At 39.6% G+C, this 12,606-nt stretch overlaps 1 protein-coding gene across 3 annotated transcripts in view; it reads right to left on the bottom strand.

Annotated features, from left to right (window-relative positions):
- The window catches only part of LOC126272486 (proline-rich protein PRCC), an 85,133-nt gene that overhangs the window by 47,059 nt on the left and 25,468 nt on the right, over positions 1-12,606 (bottom strand). For all 3 annotated transcript variants that reach the window (XM_049975372.1, XM_049975373.1, XM_049975374.1), the window contains exon 4: positions 9,582-10,148. In XM_049975372.1, the coding sequence (XP_049831329.1) occupies positions 9,582-10,148 (567 nt within the window). The remainder of the gene's footprint in view (positions 1-9,581; positions 10,149-12,606) is intronic.

The raw sequence follows: 12,606 nt of genomic DNA on the forward strand, positions 1-12,606 counted from the left end.
TGAAATCAGGTACTGGGTTGTAAGGCGTACTCAGCAGGAGCAGATATAGACTCGGACCACAATTCGCTAACAACAAAGAGTAGGCTGAAGTTTAAGAGACTCCTCAGGAAAACTCAGTGCCCAGAAGTACTAAGGAATGAGGAGATACGCTGGAATTTCTCTAAGGCTAGAGATACTGTGATAATGAAGAGCTCTGCAACCAGTTCAGTTGATGAGGAATGGGCATCTCCAAAAAGGGCAGGACATCTCCAAAAAGGACAATCATAGGCACTGGAAAGAAAAACAGATACAAGGAAGATAATTGCAAAGAAATCACAGGAAACAGAAAAAATACTACAGTTGACTGACGAAAGAAGGAATTACACAAGTGTTCCAGGAAATTCAGAAATACATAAATACAAGTAACTTAGGAATGGCGTACATAGAAAGTGCAGGGAAGCTTAGGTGAAATGACTGCATAAAAAGTGAAGAGATTGAAAAAGAAATGATTGTCAGGAGTGACTCAGCATACAGAAAAATCTAAACAACAGTTGGTGATATTAAAAGCAAGGGTAACAATATTATGAAAAGGATAGTTGCTACTCACCATATGGTAGAGATGCTGAGTTGCAGATAGGGACAACAAAAAGCGAGGGTAGTAATATTAAGGATGCAACGGGAATTCCACTGTTACATGCAGAGGAAAGAGTGGATAGGTGGAAAGAGTACAATGAGAAGCCAAAAGATTGCCTGGTCTGAATAATTTATGGAGACCGTAAACAGAGTATTGCACATGCCCAAGTTCAGAAGCGCCAGTGTTCACAACTTTAGTGGTCTGTGGAGCTTCAGCTTTATGCTTACATCGTAAAATAGAAGCAATATAATTTTTAGAATACAGTATATGTCCAGATTCATTGCAATTTAACTCATTTGTATTATTTATTTTGAAAATTATTATTCAAGCATGCAGGAATGGTTGAAATATAAAATCTCCATGTCAGTTGAATTACTACAATGATGAGAATTTCACATGTTTCAATGGCCGAGTGGACAGATTGATGGTTTACAAATATAAAGGACCAACGTTCGAATCTAACTGGAGTCGAATGTCTTTTTTTAAACTTTTTTTATTTTATTTATTTAGACCTATGTAGGTAATATTTTAAACCTTAATTTGCTATAAATTGTGCAGTTGTAGGCTTTCCTAGGTTCCACTTTCTTTCAAAAGATTTTATAACAGTCTAATCTTTACACAGACAGAAAAGTGGCCACAGTAAAAATACTGAAAATAGATGTATTTGTTTGTAATTATTTCAACTGCCACCTGGTATCTCTCCAGTTACCAGCTAAGAGAAACATATCAGCTGACTAGCATATTTTTCTAAGTCCTTACGTATGATTACACGAGCGAGTGGGTGTGCCTTCCAATATCGGTTGTTTCTAGTTTGATATTCATTCTTCAACCAGGGTACATCTATTTGACCATTAAGCTAAAAAGAATAGATTGGTAGTTCCTTGGCAGCATGTCAGCTTACTGCACTGGTAGCTCTAGTATGTGTTAGATCGAATCTCATTGCAGCCTTCATTTTTATGGTGGCACAAATGTTTTGGCTTTATTTATTATTATTATTATTATTATTATTATTATTTTGTCTGAACATAATGTTCCTTGGAAGGTAATATTGATCTGACCGCTCATAACAATAAAAATAATTATCCTTTGAGGGTGATATTCATTTGACTTTCCAAGAAAATGTAAATAATCTTCCTTAGAGGGTGTTATTCATTTGATCTCCCATAAAAATACAAGTAATATAGGAGCAGGTAGATTTGTATTTCGAAATTAAAATTGTTGATCTAATAAATATTTAAGCCTTCTAGGGAAAAATGAAATAAAATAAAATTAAGAGTAGGATACATATAGCATCAGTATTTTGTCCACATGCCATTGGCATCAAGAACAGCTTGGATCCTTCGAGGCATAGAATTTATAAGTCTATGGAAAAAGTCCTCATCCATGGCAATTCTCTCCCATGAAGAGTGAACCAAATCCCACACGGCATTCAAGTTCCAGAAGGAGGGTCTGGCCAAATGTCCCTAATAATCTTTTTATATTGAGCCAATATGTGCTCCATGGGATTGAGAGCAAGTGACTTTTGGAGGCCACAGAAGGCACTGAATAATATTCTCCCTACATTGAAACCAGCTCTGAATCGTATTGCTAGTATGTGATGGATGATTATCATGTTGGTAAGTGAGAGGTCCTTCTCAGGTATTGTTGAAAGGAAAGTGCGAGTATTAGTTGAGGACCAATTGGATGAAAATCAGTGTGGGTTTAGGCCACTTAGAGGTTGTCAGGACCAGATCTTTAGCTTATGGCAAATAATGGAGAAGTGTTATGAGTGGAACAGGGAATTGTATCTATGCTTTATAGAACTAGAAAAGGCATATGATCGGGTTCCTAGGAGGAAGTTATTGTCTGTTCTACGAGATTATGGAATAGGAGGCAAACTTTTGCAAGCAATTAAAGGTCTTTACATGGATAGTCAGGCAGCAGTTAGAGTTGACGGTAAATTGAGTTCATGGTTCAGAGTAGTTTCAGGGGTAAGACAAGGCTGCAACCTATCTCCACTGTTGTTCATATTATTTATGGATCGTATGTTGAAAACAATAGACTGGCTGGGTGAGATTAAGATATGTGAACACAAAATAAGCAGTCTTGCATATGCGGATAACTTAGTTGTGATGGCTGATTCGATTGAAAGTTTGCAAAGTAATATTTCAGAGCTAGATCAGAAATGTAAGGACTATGGTATGAAGATTAGCATCTCCAAAACGAAAGTAATGTCAGTGGGAAAGAAATATAAACGGATTGAGTGCCAAATAGGAGGAACAAAGTTAGAACAGGTGGACGGTTTCAAGTACTTAGGATGCATATTCTCATAGGATGGCAACATAGTGAAAGAACTGAAAGCAAGGTGTAGCAAAGCTAATGCAGTGAGCGCTCAGCTACGATCTACTCTCTTCTGCAAGAAGGAAGTCAGTATCAAGACTAAGTTATCTGAGCACCGTTCAATCTTCGACCAAATTTGTTGTATGGGAGCGAAAGCTGGGTGTATTCAGGTTACCTTATCAACAAGGTTGAAGTTACGGATGTGAAAGGAGCTAGTATGATTGCAGGTACTAGTAGATAGGAACAATGGCAGGAGGGTGTCCACAATGAGGAAATCAAAGAAAAACTGGGAATGAACTCTATACATGTAGCAGTCAGGGCGAACAGGCTTAGATGGTGGGGTCATGTTCCATGCATGGGAGAAGCAAGGTTACCCAAGAAACTCATGGGTTCAGCAGTAGATGGTAGGAGGAGTCGGAGCAGACCAAGGAGAAGGTACCTGAATTCGGTTAAGAATGATTTTGAAGTAATAGGTTTATCATCAGAAGAGGCACCAATGTTAGTGCTGAATAGGGGATCATGGAGGAATTTTATAAGGGGGCTATGCTCCAGACTGAATGCTGAAAGGCATAATCAGTCTTAAATGATGATGATGATGATGATGACTGTATCAATGATCGTCCGCACACAATATGTGGTTACGTGACCACGTAGATGGTTGATGCAGCATCTGATGCCCCAAATTCTTCCCACTGATATTTATTCCTATTGGTCTCACATCCTCCTTCATCTTCACATACTTACACATTTTATTTTCCACACCTACCTGTGCCACATGAACTTATAATCCTCAATCTAAGAAATCTCTCTACCACCTCTTTTTTGTTACTCCAACACATATATACTCCCATACCTGACTTGCTTCTTTTCTCCCTCATTTCTGTACATTTGCAATTTGTTGTGTTTATTTTTATGTGGATTCACAAAGTTGGATATTTTTACATATTTTTTGCTGATCTGATTTTGTAATGTGTCTATGTATTTCTTACCTATCTTTTCTCTTATGCACCTCCCCTCACAACCACCCAACACCTTATTTTCCCCATTTGTGCATCATCCCCATTTCCCCCACACTATCCTTCCCACAATGGACCCTTGCTCCATATTTCTGCACCATTTCAGAAAAGTACTCCTTTCCCTGTCTAAAACCCAGTCTCTTAATTTGTTTCTTAAATACTGTCCAAACCATGAAATCCTCCCAACCTCCCAATAGCTTAACCATAAAAATTTCTTTACCTGCATCCCACCACTCCTTTCATAATGACCTCCACCTTTCAAGATCCCACCAGTCCTTGGTCATCACAAACACGGTCAACCACCTCTGCTCCTTCTGTAGGATACTGCTACAGTGCAATCCCTGCTAAATAAATCATACCACTGAAACTGAATACCTCACTCTCTGGCACCAAGAGGAGCAATCCAGACACCACCTCCAGAAGTTATCCAACCTACTGACATCCTACTGCTGCCTCGTAGCACAGCTATCCAACCCCTACACTACCCACATTGTTACACTTCATCAACCCTTCATAGCACCCAAACCCAGTCTAGTTGAATTTTTCAACTTCCCACAACCCCAAGACTCCCTACGAGCACTCCACTACATCCTGAACTGAAACAGTCCTGTAACACTGTTGTTAATATATTCACCAAAATCTTCAGCACCACAGAAGTTTCAGTCCTATCCAAAGGCCTCACTTTTAGCCCTAAACTCACATTTCACCATTTGGACTTGCCAGAGACCTACTCTCCTTCTCCTGATCCCTGCAATGGAAATACTTATATGTCATCAATCCCTCAAACCAAACCAAAGCCAGCCTAATCCCAACATTGAAGCTTGCTTCTCTCAGTTCATAACACCATCGATCATCCCCCCCCCCCCCCCCTCCCACCCCCCACCTGCAAGACACCTTCCAGTAATTCCTTACCCCAACTTGGCCTCAGCATCATTCACAGGTCTGTTCCTCAGAAAACCAACCTTTCAGCAGAAGAAAGGACAGGCATACAGAACCTCAACACAAATCCCGACCTAATCATCCTACCCACAGACAGCGATTCCGCCACTGTTGTTATGAATCACACTGACTATTTGGCCAGTAACACGATTCCTCCACCTATAAACTCTGCCAGAGAGGTCCCATCCCCGAAGTCCAACATTACATGCAATCCTTACTTAAAGCCTTAGGCGCTTCCCAAACTTCTTCCCAGAATCCATTTCCCTCCTCACCCCTATGACGTCGCGCACACCCACCTGCTACTTGCTCTCCAAAATTCACAAACCCAACAATCCTGGACATCCCATTGACACTAGTTATTGTGCCCCCACTGGGGGAAATCAGCCTTCACTGACAAACACTTCCAACCAATGCCCATAATCTAGCCTCCCCCGTCAAAGATACCAACTGCTTCTTTCATAGACTCATCAACCATCCACACTTTTTCTTCTTGGATCCCAACTTGTCACTGTTAATGACATCTCTCTCTACACAAAAATCCTTCACGCCCATGGTTTTATCACTGTTGAACACTACCTTTCCCAACGTCATTCAGACTCCCTTATTAGCCTCCTAAAATGCCAAACCATTAATACGGCTCAGGTTTATTTATGATGGCTTCATGATCTGGACTCAGGGCCAAGGCACCCTATCTTCATTCCCACACAAGCTCAAACCTTTTCTCCCAACCACTTCACCTGGTCGTCCTTAAACCTGTATGCCACCTTCCTGGATGCTGACCACCTCATCTCTAGTGGCTTCATCCACATCTTTGTCCACATTAAGCCCGCCAAGCACCAACAGTTCCTGCATTTCGTCAGCTGTCATCCCTTCACACCAAAATGTCCCTCCCATGCAGCCTGGCCACCTGCAGAACGGATATCTGCATTGACAAGAACTCCCTTGTTGATAGTCCAACCTGGAGTTCCCATTGTTTAAAAGGTTAAATTATTACTTTACAGCTGCTACAAATATATGCTTTAAGAAAATCAGTTTTGGTTTGTAATGACTTGTTGATGTTTATAATGTGTATTAGTCATTAGATTCTGTCCAACACTTATAAGTTTAATTTAGGAAATGGCCCAATACTTGCTGTTATGGCAGGAATTGCCATTACTGGGAGCAACACAAAATTTCATGTATGCTTGATGGCTTTTGTGACCACTGTCCCTGAAGATAAAAATCTTCTATGTTGTTAGGCTGTGCTATGTTCTTTTCAAAGTCCTCTCATAAGATTGACATTTTGACCACCCTGCTCAGATCTTCAGGTGTCTCTGTTTAGTTGAACACTGTCAAAGACCACTGTGCATTCACTTATAAAAGGGACTATTCCTCCACTTGTTCTGAAGAAGCAAAGTTACTGGGTAAAATTTATCCGACTCTCTTGGTGGGCCATTGTCATTAGGTACGTGGCAAAAATGGGCAGAGAAAGAGAGGGAGAATGTTTACCGAAATATTATTGTCATGCCACAGAGGTATCTTCCAGTCACACTTTGTATTTCTCACACACTATGGCTAGCTTCCTTGATGGCAGGAAGCATGAAACTGGAAGCCTATAGCCATCTCCTCTACTGAAATTTCTTCCATTCTCAAACATCTCCATCACTTCTCAGACTTTCCTTCTATAAATGTTGCTTTCTTTGGGTAGCATTAATGTATTTTTGAGATCTATACATTGGTCACAGATTTCCAAATGTTCCGTGACTGCAGATTTCACACTTTTTTAAAATTCATATACATTTGTGTTCTTTAATCTGTTCTCTCACTGTCCTTCCAGTTTCACTTAATTTGTCACAGCCACACACCACTTTGTAGACTCCTGCAGTGTGAAGATAATCAGGTGTTTTGTGTCAGAAACAGTCCTTTATTTTGTTCTATTCGAAAAAAAGTTGTCTGTATTCCATTTTCTGAAGAATGTTACTTATGCAGTCAGTAGTACTACAAATGAACGGTAACTGCACAGAGCGAGAAGGTTGTTCCCTGTCCTCCTTAGGAGCACAATTAATACTATAAAATTTTGAAAGTCCTCTCTATAGATAAACCATCTTAGCCATTGACCTTCAGTGTCACTTTTTAAAGTGCACATATGGTTCCAAGTTGTTACTGTCACTGATACAGAAGGCATGCAAAAACATAGTGCTGAGCACTGTTTGCTTCTGGGCTGCGTGGTGGTGCAAAGTAGCATCTGAATACCTTTTTAAATTTGTGGACTTGCTATACACTCTGTAACCTAGAGTATTGTCAAGTCTTTCATATGCTGACTTATCTAGGTATGGAAGACCGATCGCACTCTCTGCCTCCAAGATGAAGTTTATTTCGGAATGAACATCAGTTAAAAAACTGTGGAATCTATGAAGCTCTTCCGAACAGTGCAGCCATATACAAAATGTGTCATCCACACAGCAGAGTGAACAGGAAGGCTTTCATAGTGCATCACTTAATGTAAGTTGTTCAAAATGCTTCATAAAAATGTTAGCTCCTACTGGCGACAAAGTTGAACCCATATCAATGCCATCAGATTGTTCATAATTTGCCATCAGATTGTTCATAAATCTCTCCTCTATATTTAAAATAGCTTGCAAATAAACATGATTTGATCATGTCACGTATAACTGGGGCAATTTTCCAATTATATGTCTCAGTTTCCCCGATAAATGAATTGCTAAAAATTAAGTTTGAAAGTTAATTTCATTCACTACAAGTCTCAGCAGGCATCCTTCTTTGTGTACCTTCGGCAGACCATATATTCTCGGTGTGACAACTCTTTGGGATGTCAGACTCTACAGAGCTATCCATTCTATAGTTTGGCATCAGTTTTTTCAATTTTTTTATGATTCAGTTCGATGGATCAGGACCAGTCAAAAATTTGTCCATCTTCTTGTGATATTCCACAACATTCATAAGTACTGTGGCATTTCCCTTAGCCACTCTGGCAACCACAATACTTTCATTTCTCTCGAGCTCTTAAAGTGCTTTACTTTCCTGCAGCAATATGTTGCTCTTTGGCAGTCCAACTTTCCGCATAATTCTTGGTAGCTCGTGTCTTATTTCTTCCACTACAATCTTCAGAAAGAAAATAATGGTGCTTTGATGGCAAGAAAAACCCAAACACTTACATGGGTATTCTCTTATATGTAGCTGTGAAATTCAGACCTACACCCAGTTCTGAGATAACTCCTTCATTGAGTTCCTCTGACGAGATAATTGCCAGTACTAATTTTGGATCTATAATGGCATCTTTCTGTGCAGTTTGTCAATTTCTTAAACTTTTCTTTTTGCTTTGTTGTACTGAAACTTGATAAACTTGTAATATGACTGAACAATATTTTATGCACTTTATCACAGTCTTGATGTGACTCTTTGTTGTTGTAGTAGTAGTAGTAGTAGTAGTAGTAGTAGTTGTTGTTGTTGTGGTCTTCATTCTTGATATTGGTTTGATGCAGCTCTCCATGCTACTCTATCCTGTGCAAGCTTCTGAATCTCCCAGTACCTACTGCAGCCTACATCCTTCTGGATCTGCTTAGTGTATTCATCTCTGTCTCCCTTTACGATTTTTACCCTCCACGCTGCCCTCCAATACTAAATTGGCGATCCCTCGATGTCTCAGAAAATGTCCTACCAACCGATCCCTTCTTCTAGTCAAGTTGTGCCACAAACTCCTCTTCTCCCCAATTCTATTCAATACCTCATCATTAGTTATGTGATCTACCCATCCAATCTTCAACATTCTTCTGTAGCACCACATTTTGAAAGCTTCTATTCTCTTTTCGTCTAAACTATTTATCATCCACATTTCACTTCCATACCTGGCTACACTCAATACAAATACTTTCAGAAACGACTTCATGACATTTAAATCTATACTCGATGCTAACAAATTTTTCTTCTTCAGAAACGCTTTCCTTGCCACTGCCAGTCTACATTTTATATCCTCTCTACTTCAACCATCATCAATTATTTTGCTCCCCAAATAGCAAAACTCCTTTACTACTTTAAGTGTTCATTTCCTAATCTAATTCCCTCAGCATCAGCCGACTTAATTCGACTACATTCCAGTGACCCATTACGAATAGTAATTTTTTTTTAAAAATGGTTGTAAGATATGTCAGAGTCATAAAATAGTATTAAAAATATAATAAAACAGTGTAGACAACATAAAATATTTTTTTTAAAAAAGGAAACAGTTATCAGTTTGACCAATATCTGATCATCCTGAGACTGTTACATACTCCTTGCTGGCTGCTGGAGGTGTTGGCATGGAGCCATCTGCTCTTGGTTGGTGGGAATAGCAAATCTTCTTTGCTCTTCGCATCAGTCAAGAGCAGTTAGTGCTCCATGTTGCCAGCTCCGGCAGTCAGCACAGAGTACGTAACAGTCTGAGGAAAATCAGCTGTTAATTGAAATCCATCAACTTTTTTAAAGTAAAATACTTCACACAGTCCAGACTGTTTTTATTATACTTTTAATGAATAACAAAAACAATAAGGGGAGAATCAAATTGTACAAGCAAACTCCAGTCTTAGACATAAAATAAATCAATCACTACCTTATTGAACACTACTTTATAATGGATGCTTGCAAAGCTGTTTGTTTGCTTAATATGAAGAATTAATTATTAAGTATTCAGATATTTAAAATAAAAAAGAAAGGATTACCGCTTCTTCATCCAGTTGTAAATCTCCGTTATCAACCGGTATTTGATCTGAGCTGTCTGTTACCTCTTGAGTCTCACTGTCTGCTGGAGGAGGAGGAGGAGGGGGAGGAGGAGGAGGGGGTGGTGGAGGCACTGTACCATACTGGAACCAGAAGTTCTGTTGATACTGGGCATCAAAAGCTACGTGCTGCTCATTCTGTTGACCATATGAGGCTTCCTGGCCTATATCTGTACTTTCAGACTGTTCAGCAACTTCCTGAGACTGTAAAGAGGAAGTACCACCAACAGGAAAGCATATATCTGGTGCACAATTTTTTGGAGGATTTGTTTCTTCTGTTAAAGCAAAGAAATCCTTTGGCGTGTTTGTCTCTTCATCACCTGATTCATCTTCAGAATCAGCATAGCTAAACAGGTCTGTTGACAATTTCTTCACTGTTTCTGGGGCTTTGACAGTACGTGGTGCCACGGTAGTCTTCTTCTTCAATACATTTGGTACTAATGGACGATTTGCTTCTTTCACGGTCATGTTTTTGGGAGCAGGAAGAATTGAGAATAGCCCAGAACCCCTCTAAAAAGGAAAAAAAAAAGAAAAGTAATAATGTTGAGTACACAGTTATTTTTGTTTGTTTGTTAACTTTAAATTTTTGACAAATACATATGAAGAAGCAGTGTAAATTTAAATTTTAGAGTAGGGCATACACATCTGTACGAAGGCAAACATGCGTGCGCACGCGCCTACACACACACACACACACACACACACACACACACACACACACACACACACACACTTAACAGTTTCATATTAAATTTTTAATTTCTTAATAGCTATGACAACCACATACGCTCTGTTGAACAAAAATAGTAAGCACACATAAGTTAATTACCCAAGACATCTTTATTGACCAATTTCTACATTGTTTTTTCTCCCAGTGGCTCTGATTCAAGAGGTCCTGAATTTGGTTATCACTTCATTCATCTCTGCCAAGATCCATCATGGTTCAGAGCCTGTGTTGAACTGTTGGTTCCCACACATCGGGATGAGTAAGTCTGTTCAGACTCCTTAGGGAGGACCTATGAAAGGACCTTGTTCAGCAAATCAACGTGGTGCTTAAGCAAACCTTCAAGTTGATGATGTTGTTTGTTGTTGTTGTCTTCAGTCCTGAGACTGGTTTGCTGCAGCTCTCCATGCTACCCTATCCTGTGCAAGCTGCTTCATCTCCCAGTACTTACTGCAACCTACATCCTTCTGAATATGCTTAGTGTATTCATCTCTTGGTCTCCCTCTACGATTTTTACCCTCCACGTTGCCCTCCAATGCTAAATTTTTGATCCCTTGATGCCTCAAAACATGTCCTACCAACCGATCCCTTCTTCTAGTCAAGTTGTTCCACAAATTTCTCTTCTCCCCAATCCTATTCAATACCTCCTCATTGGTTACGTGATCTACCCACCTTATCTTCAGCATTCTTCTGCAGCACCACATTTCGAAAGCTTCTATTCTCTTCTTGTCCAAACTAGTTATCGTCCATGTTTCACTTCCATACATGGCTACACTCCAAACAAATACTTTCAGAAACAACTTGCTGATACATAAATCTATATTCAATGTTAACAAATTTCTCTTCTTCCGAAACGCTTTCCTTGCCATTGCCATCACCAGTTATTTTACTTCCTAAATAGCAAACCTCCTTTACTACTTTAAGTGTCTCATTTCCTAATCTAATTCCCTCAGCATCACCCGATTTAATTTGGCTACATTCCATTATCCTCGTTTTGCTTTTGTTGATGTTCATCTTATATCCTCCTTTCAAGACACTGTCCATTCCGTTCAACTGGTCTTCCAGGTCCTTTGCTGTCTCTGACAGAATTACAATGTCATCGGCGAACCTCAAAGTTTTTACTTCTTCTCCATGAATTTTAATACCTACTCCGAATTTTTCTTTTGTTTCCTTTACTGCTTGCTCAATATACATATTGAATAACATCGGGGAGAGGCTACAACCCTGTCTCACTCCTTTCCCAACCACTGCTTCCCTTTCATGCCCCTCGACTCTTATGACTGCCATCTGGTTTCTGTACAAATTGTAAATAGCCTTTTGCTCCCTGTATTTTACCCCTGCCTACCTTCAGAATTTGAAAGAGAGTATTCCAGTCAACATTGTCAAAAGCTTTCTCTAAGTCTACAAATGCTAGAAATGTAGGTTAGCCTTTCCTTAATCTTTCTTCTAAGATAAGTCGTAAGGTCAGTATTGCCTCACATGTTCCAACATTTCTACGGAATCCAAACTGATCCTCCCCGAGGTCCGCATCTACCAGTTTTTCCATTTGTCTGTAAAGAATTCGCATTAGTATTTTGCAGCTGTGACTTATTAAACTGATAGTTTGGTAATTTTCACATCTGTCAGCACCTGCTTTCTTTGGGATTGGAATTATTATATTCTTCTTGAAGTCTGAGGGTATTTCGCCTGTCTCATGCATCTTCCTCACCAGATGGTAGAGTTTTGTCAGAACTGGCTCTCCCAAGGCCGTCAGTAGTTCTAATGGAATGTTGTCTACTCCGGGCGCCTTGTTTCGACTCAGGTCTTTCAGTGCTCTGTCAAACTCTTCACGCAGTATCTTATCTCCCATTTCGCCTTCATCTACATCCTCTTCCATTTCCATAATATTGTCCTCAAGTACATCTCCCTTGTATAAACCTTCTATATACTCCTTCCACCTTTCTGCCTTCCCTTCTTTGCTTAGAACTGGGTTGCCATCTGAGCTCTTGATATTCATACACGTGGTTCTCTTCTCTCCAAAGGTCTCTTTAATTTTCCTGTAGGCAGTATCTATTTTATCCCTAGTGAGATAAGCTTCTACATCCTTACATTTGTCCTCTAGCCATCCCTGCTTAGCCATTTTGCACTACCTGTCGATCTCATTTTTGAGACGTTTGTATTCCTTTTTGCCTGCTTCATTTATTGCATTTTTATATTTTCTCCTTTCATCAATTAAATTCAATATTTCTTCTGTTACCCAAGGAT

This window comes from Schistocerca gregaria, chromosome 5 (genome assembly GCF_023897955.1).
Source record: "Schistocerca gregaria isolate iqSchGreg1 chromosome 5, iqSchGreg1.2, whole genome shotgun sequence".
NCBI classification, from domain to species: Eukaryota; Metazoa; Arthropoda; class Insecta; order Orthoptera; family Acrididae; genus Schistocerca; species Schistocerca gregaria.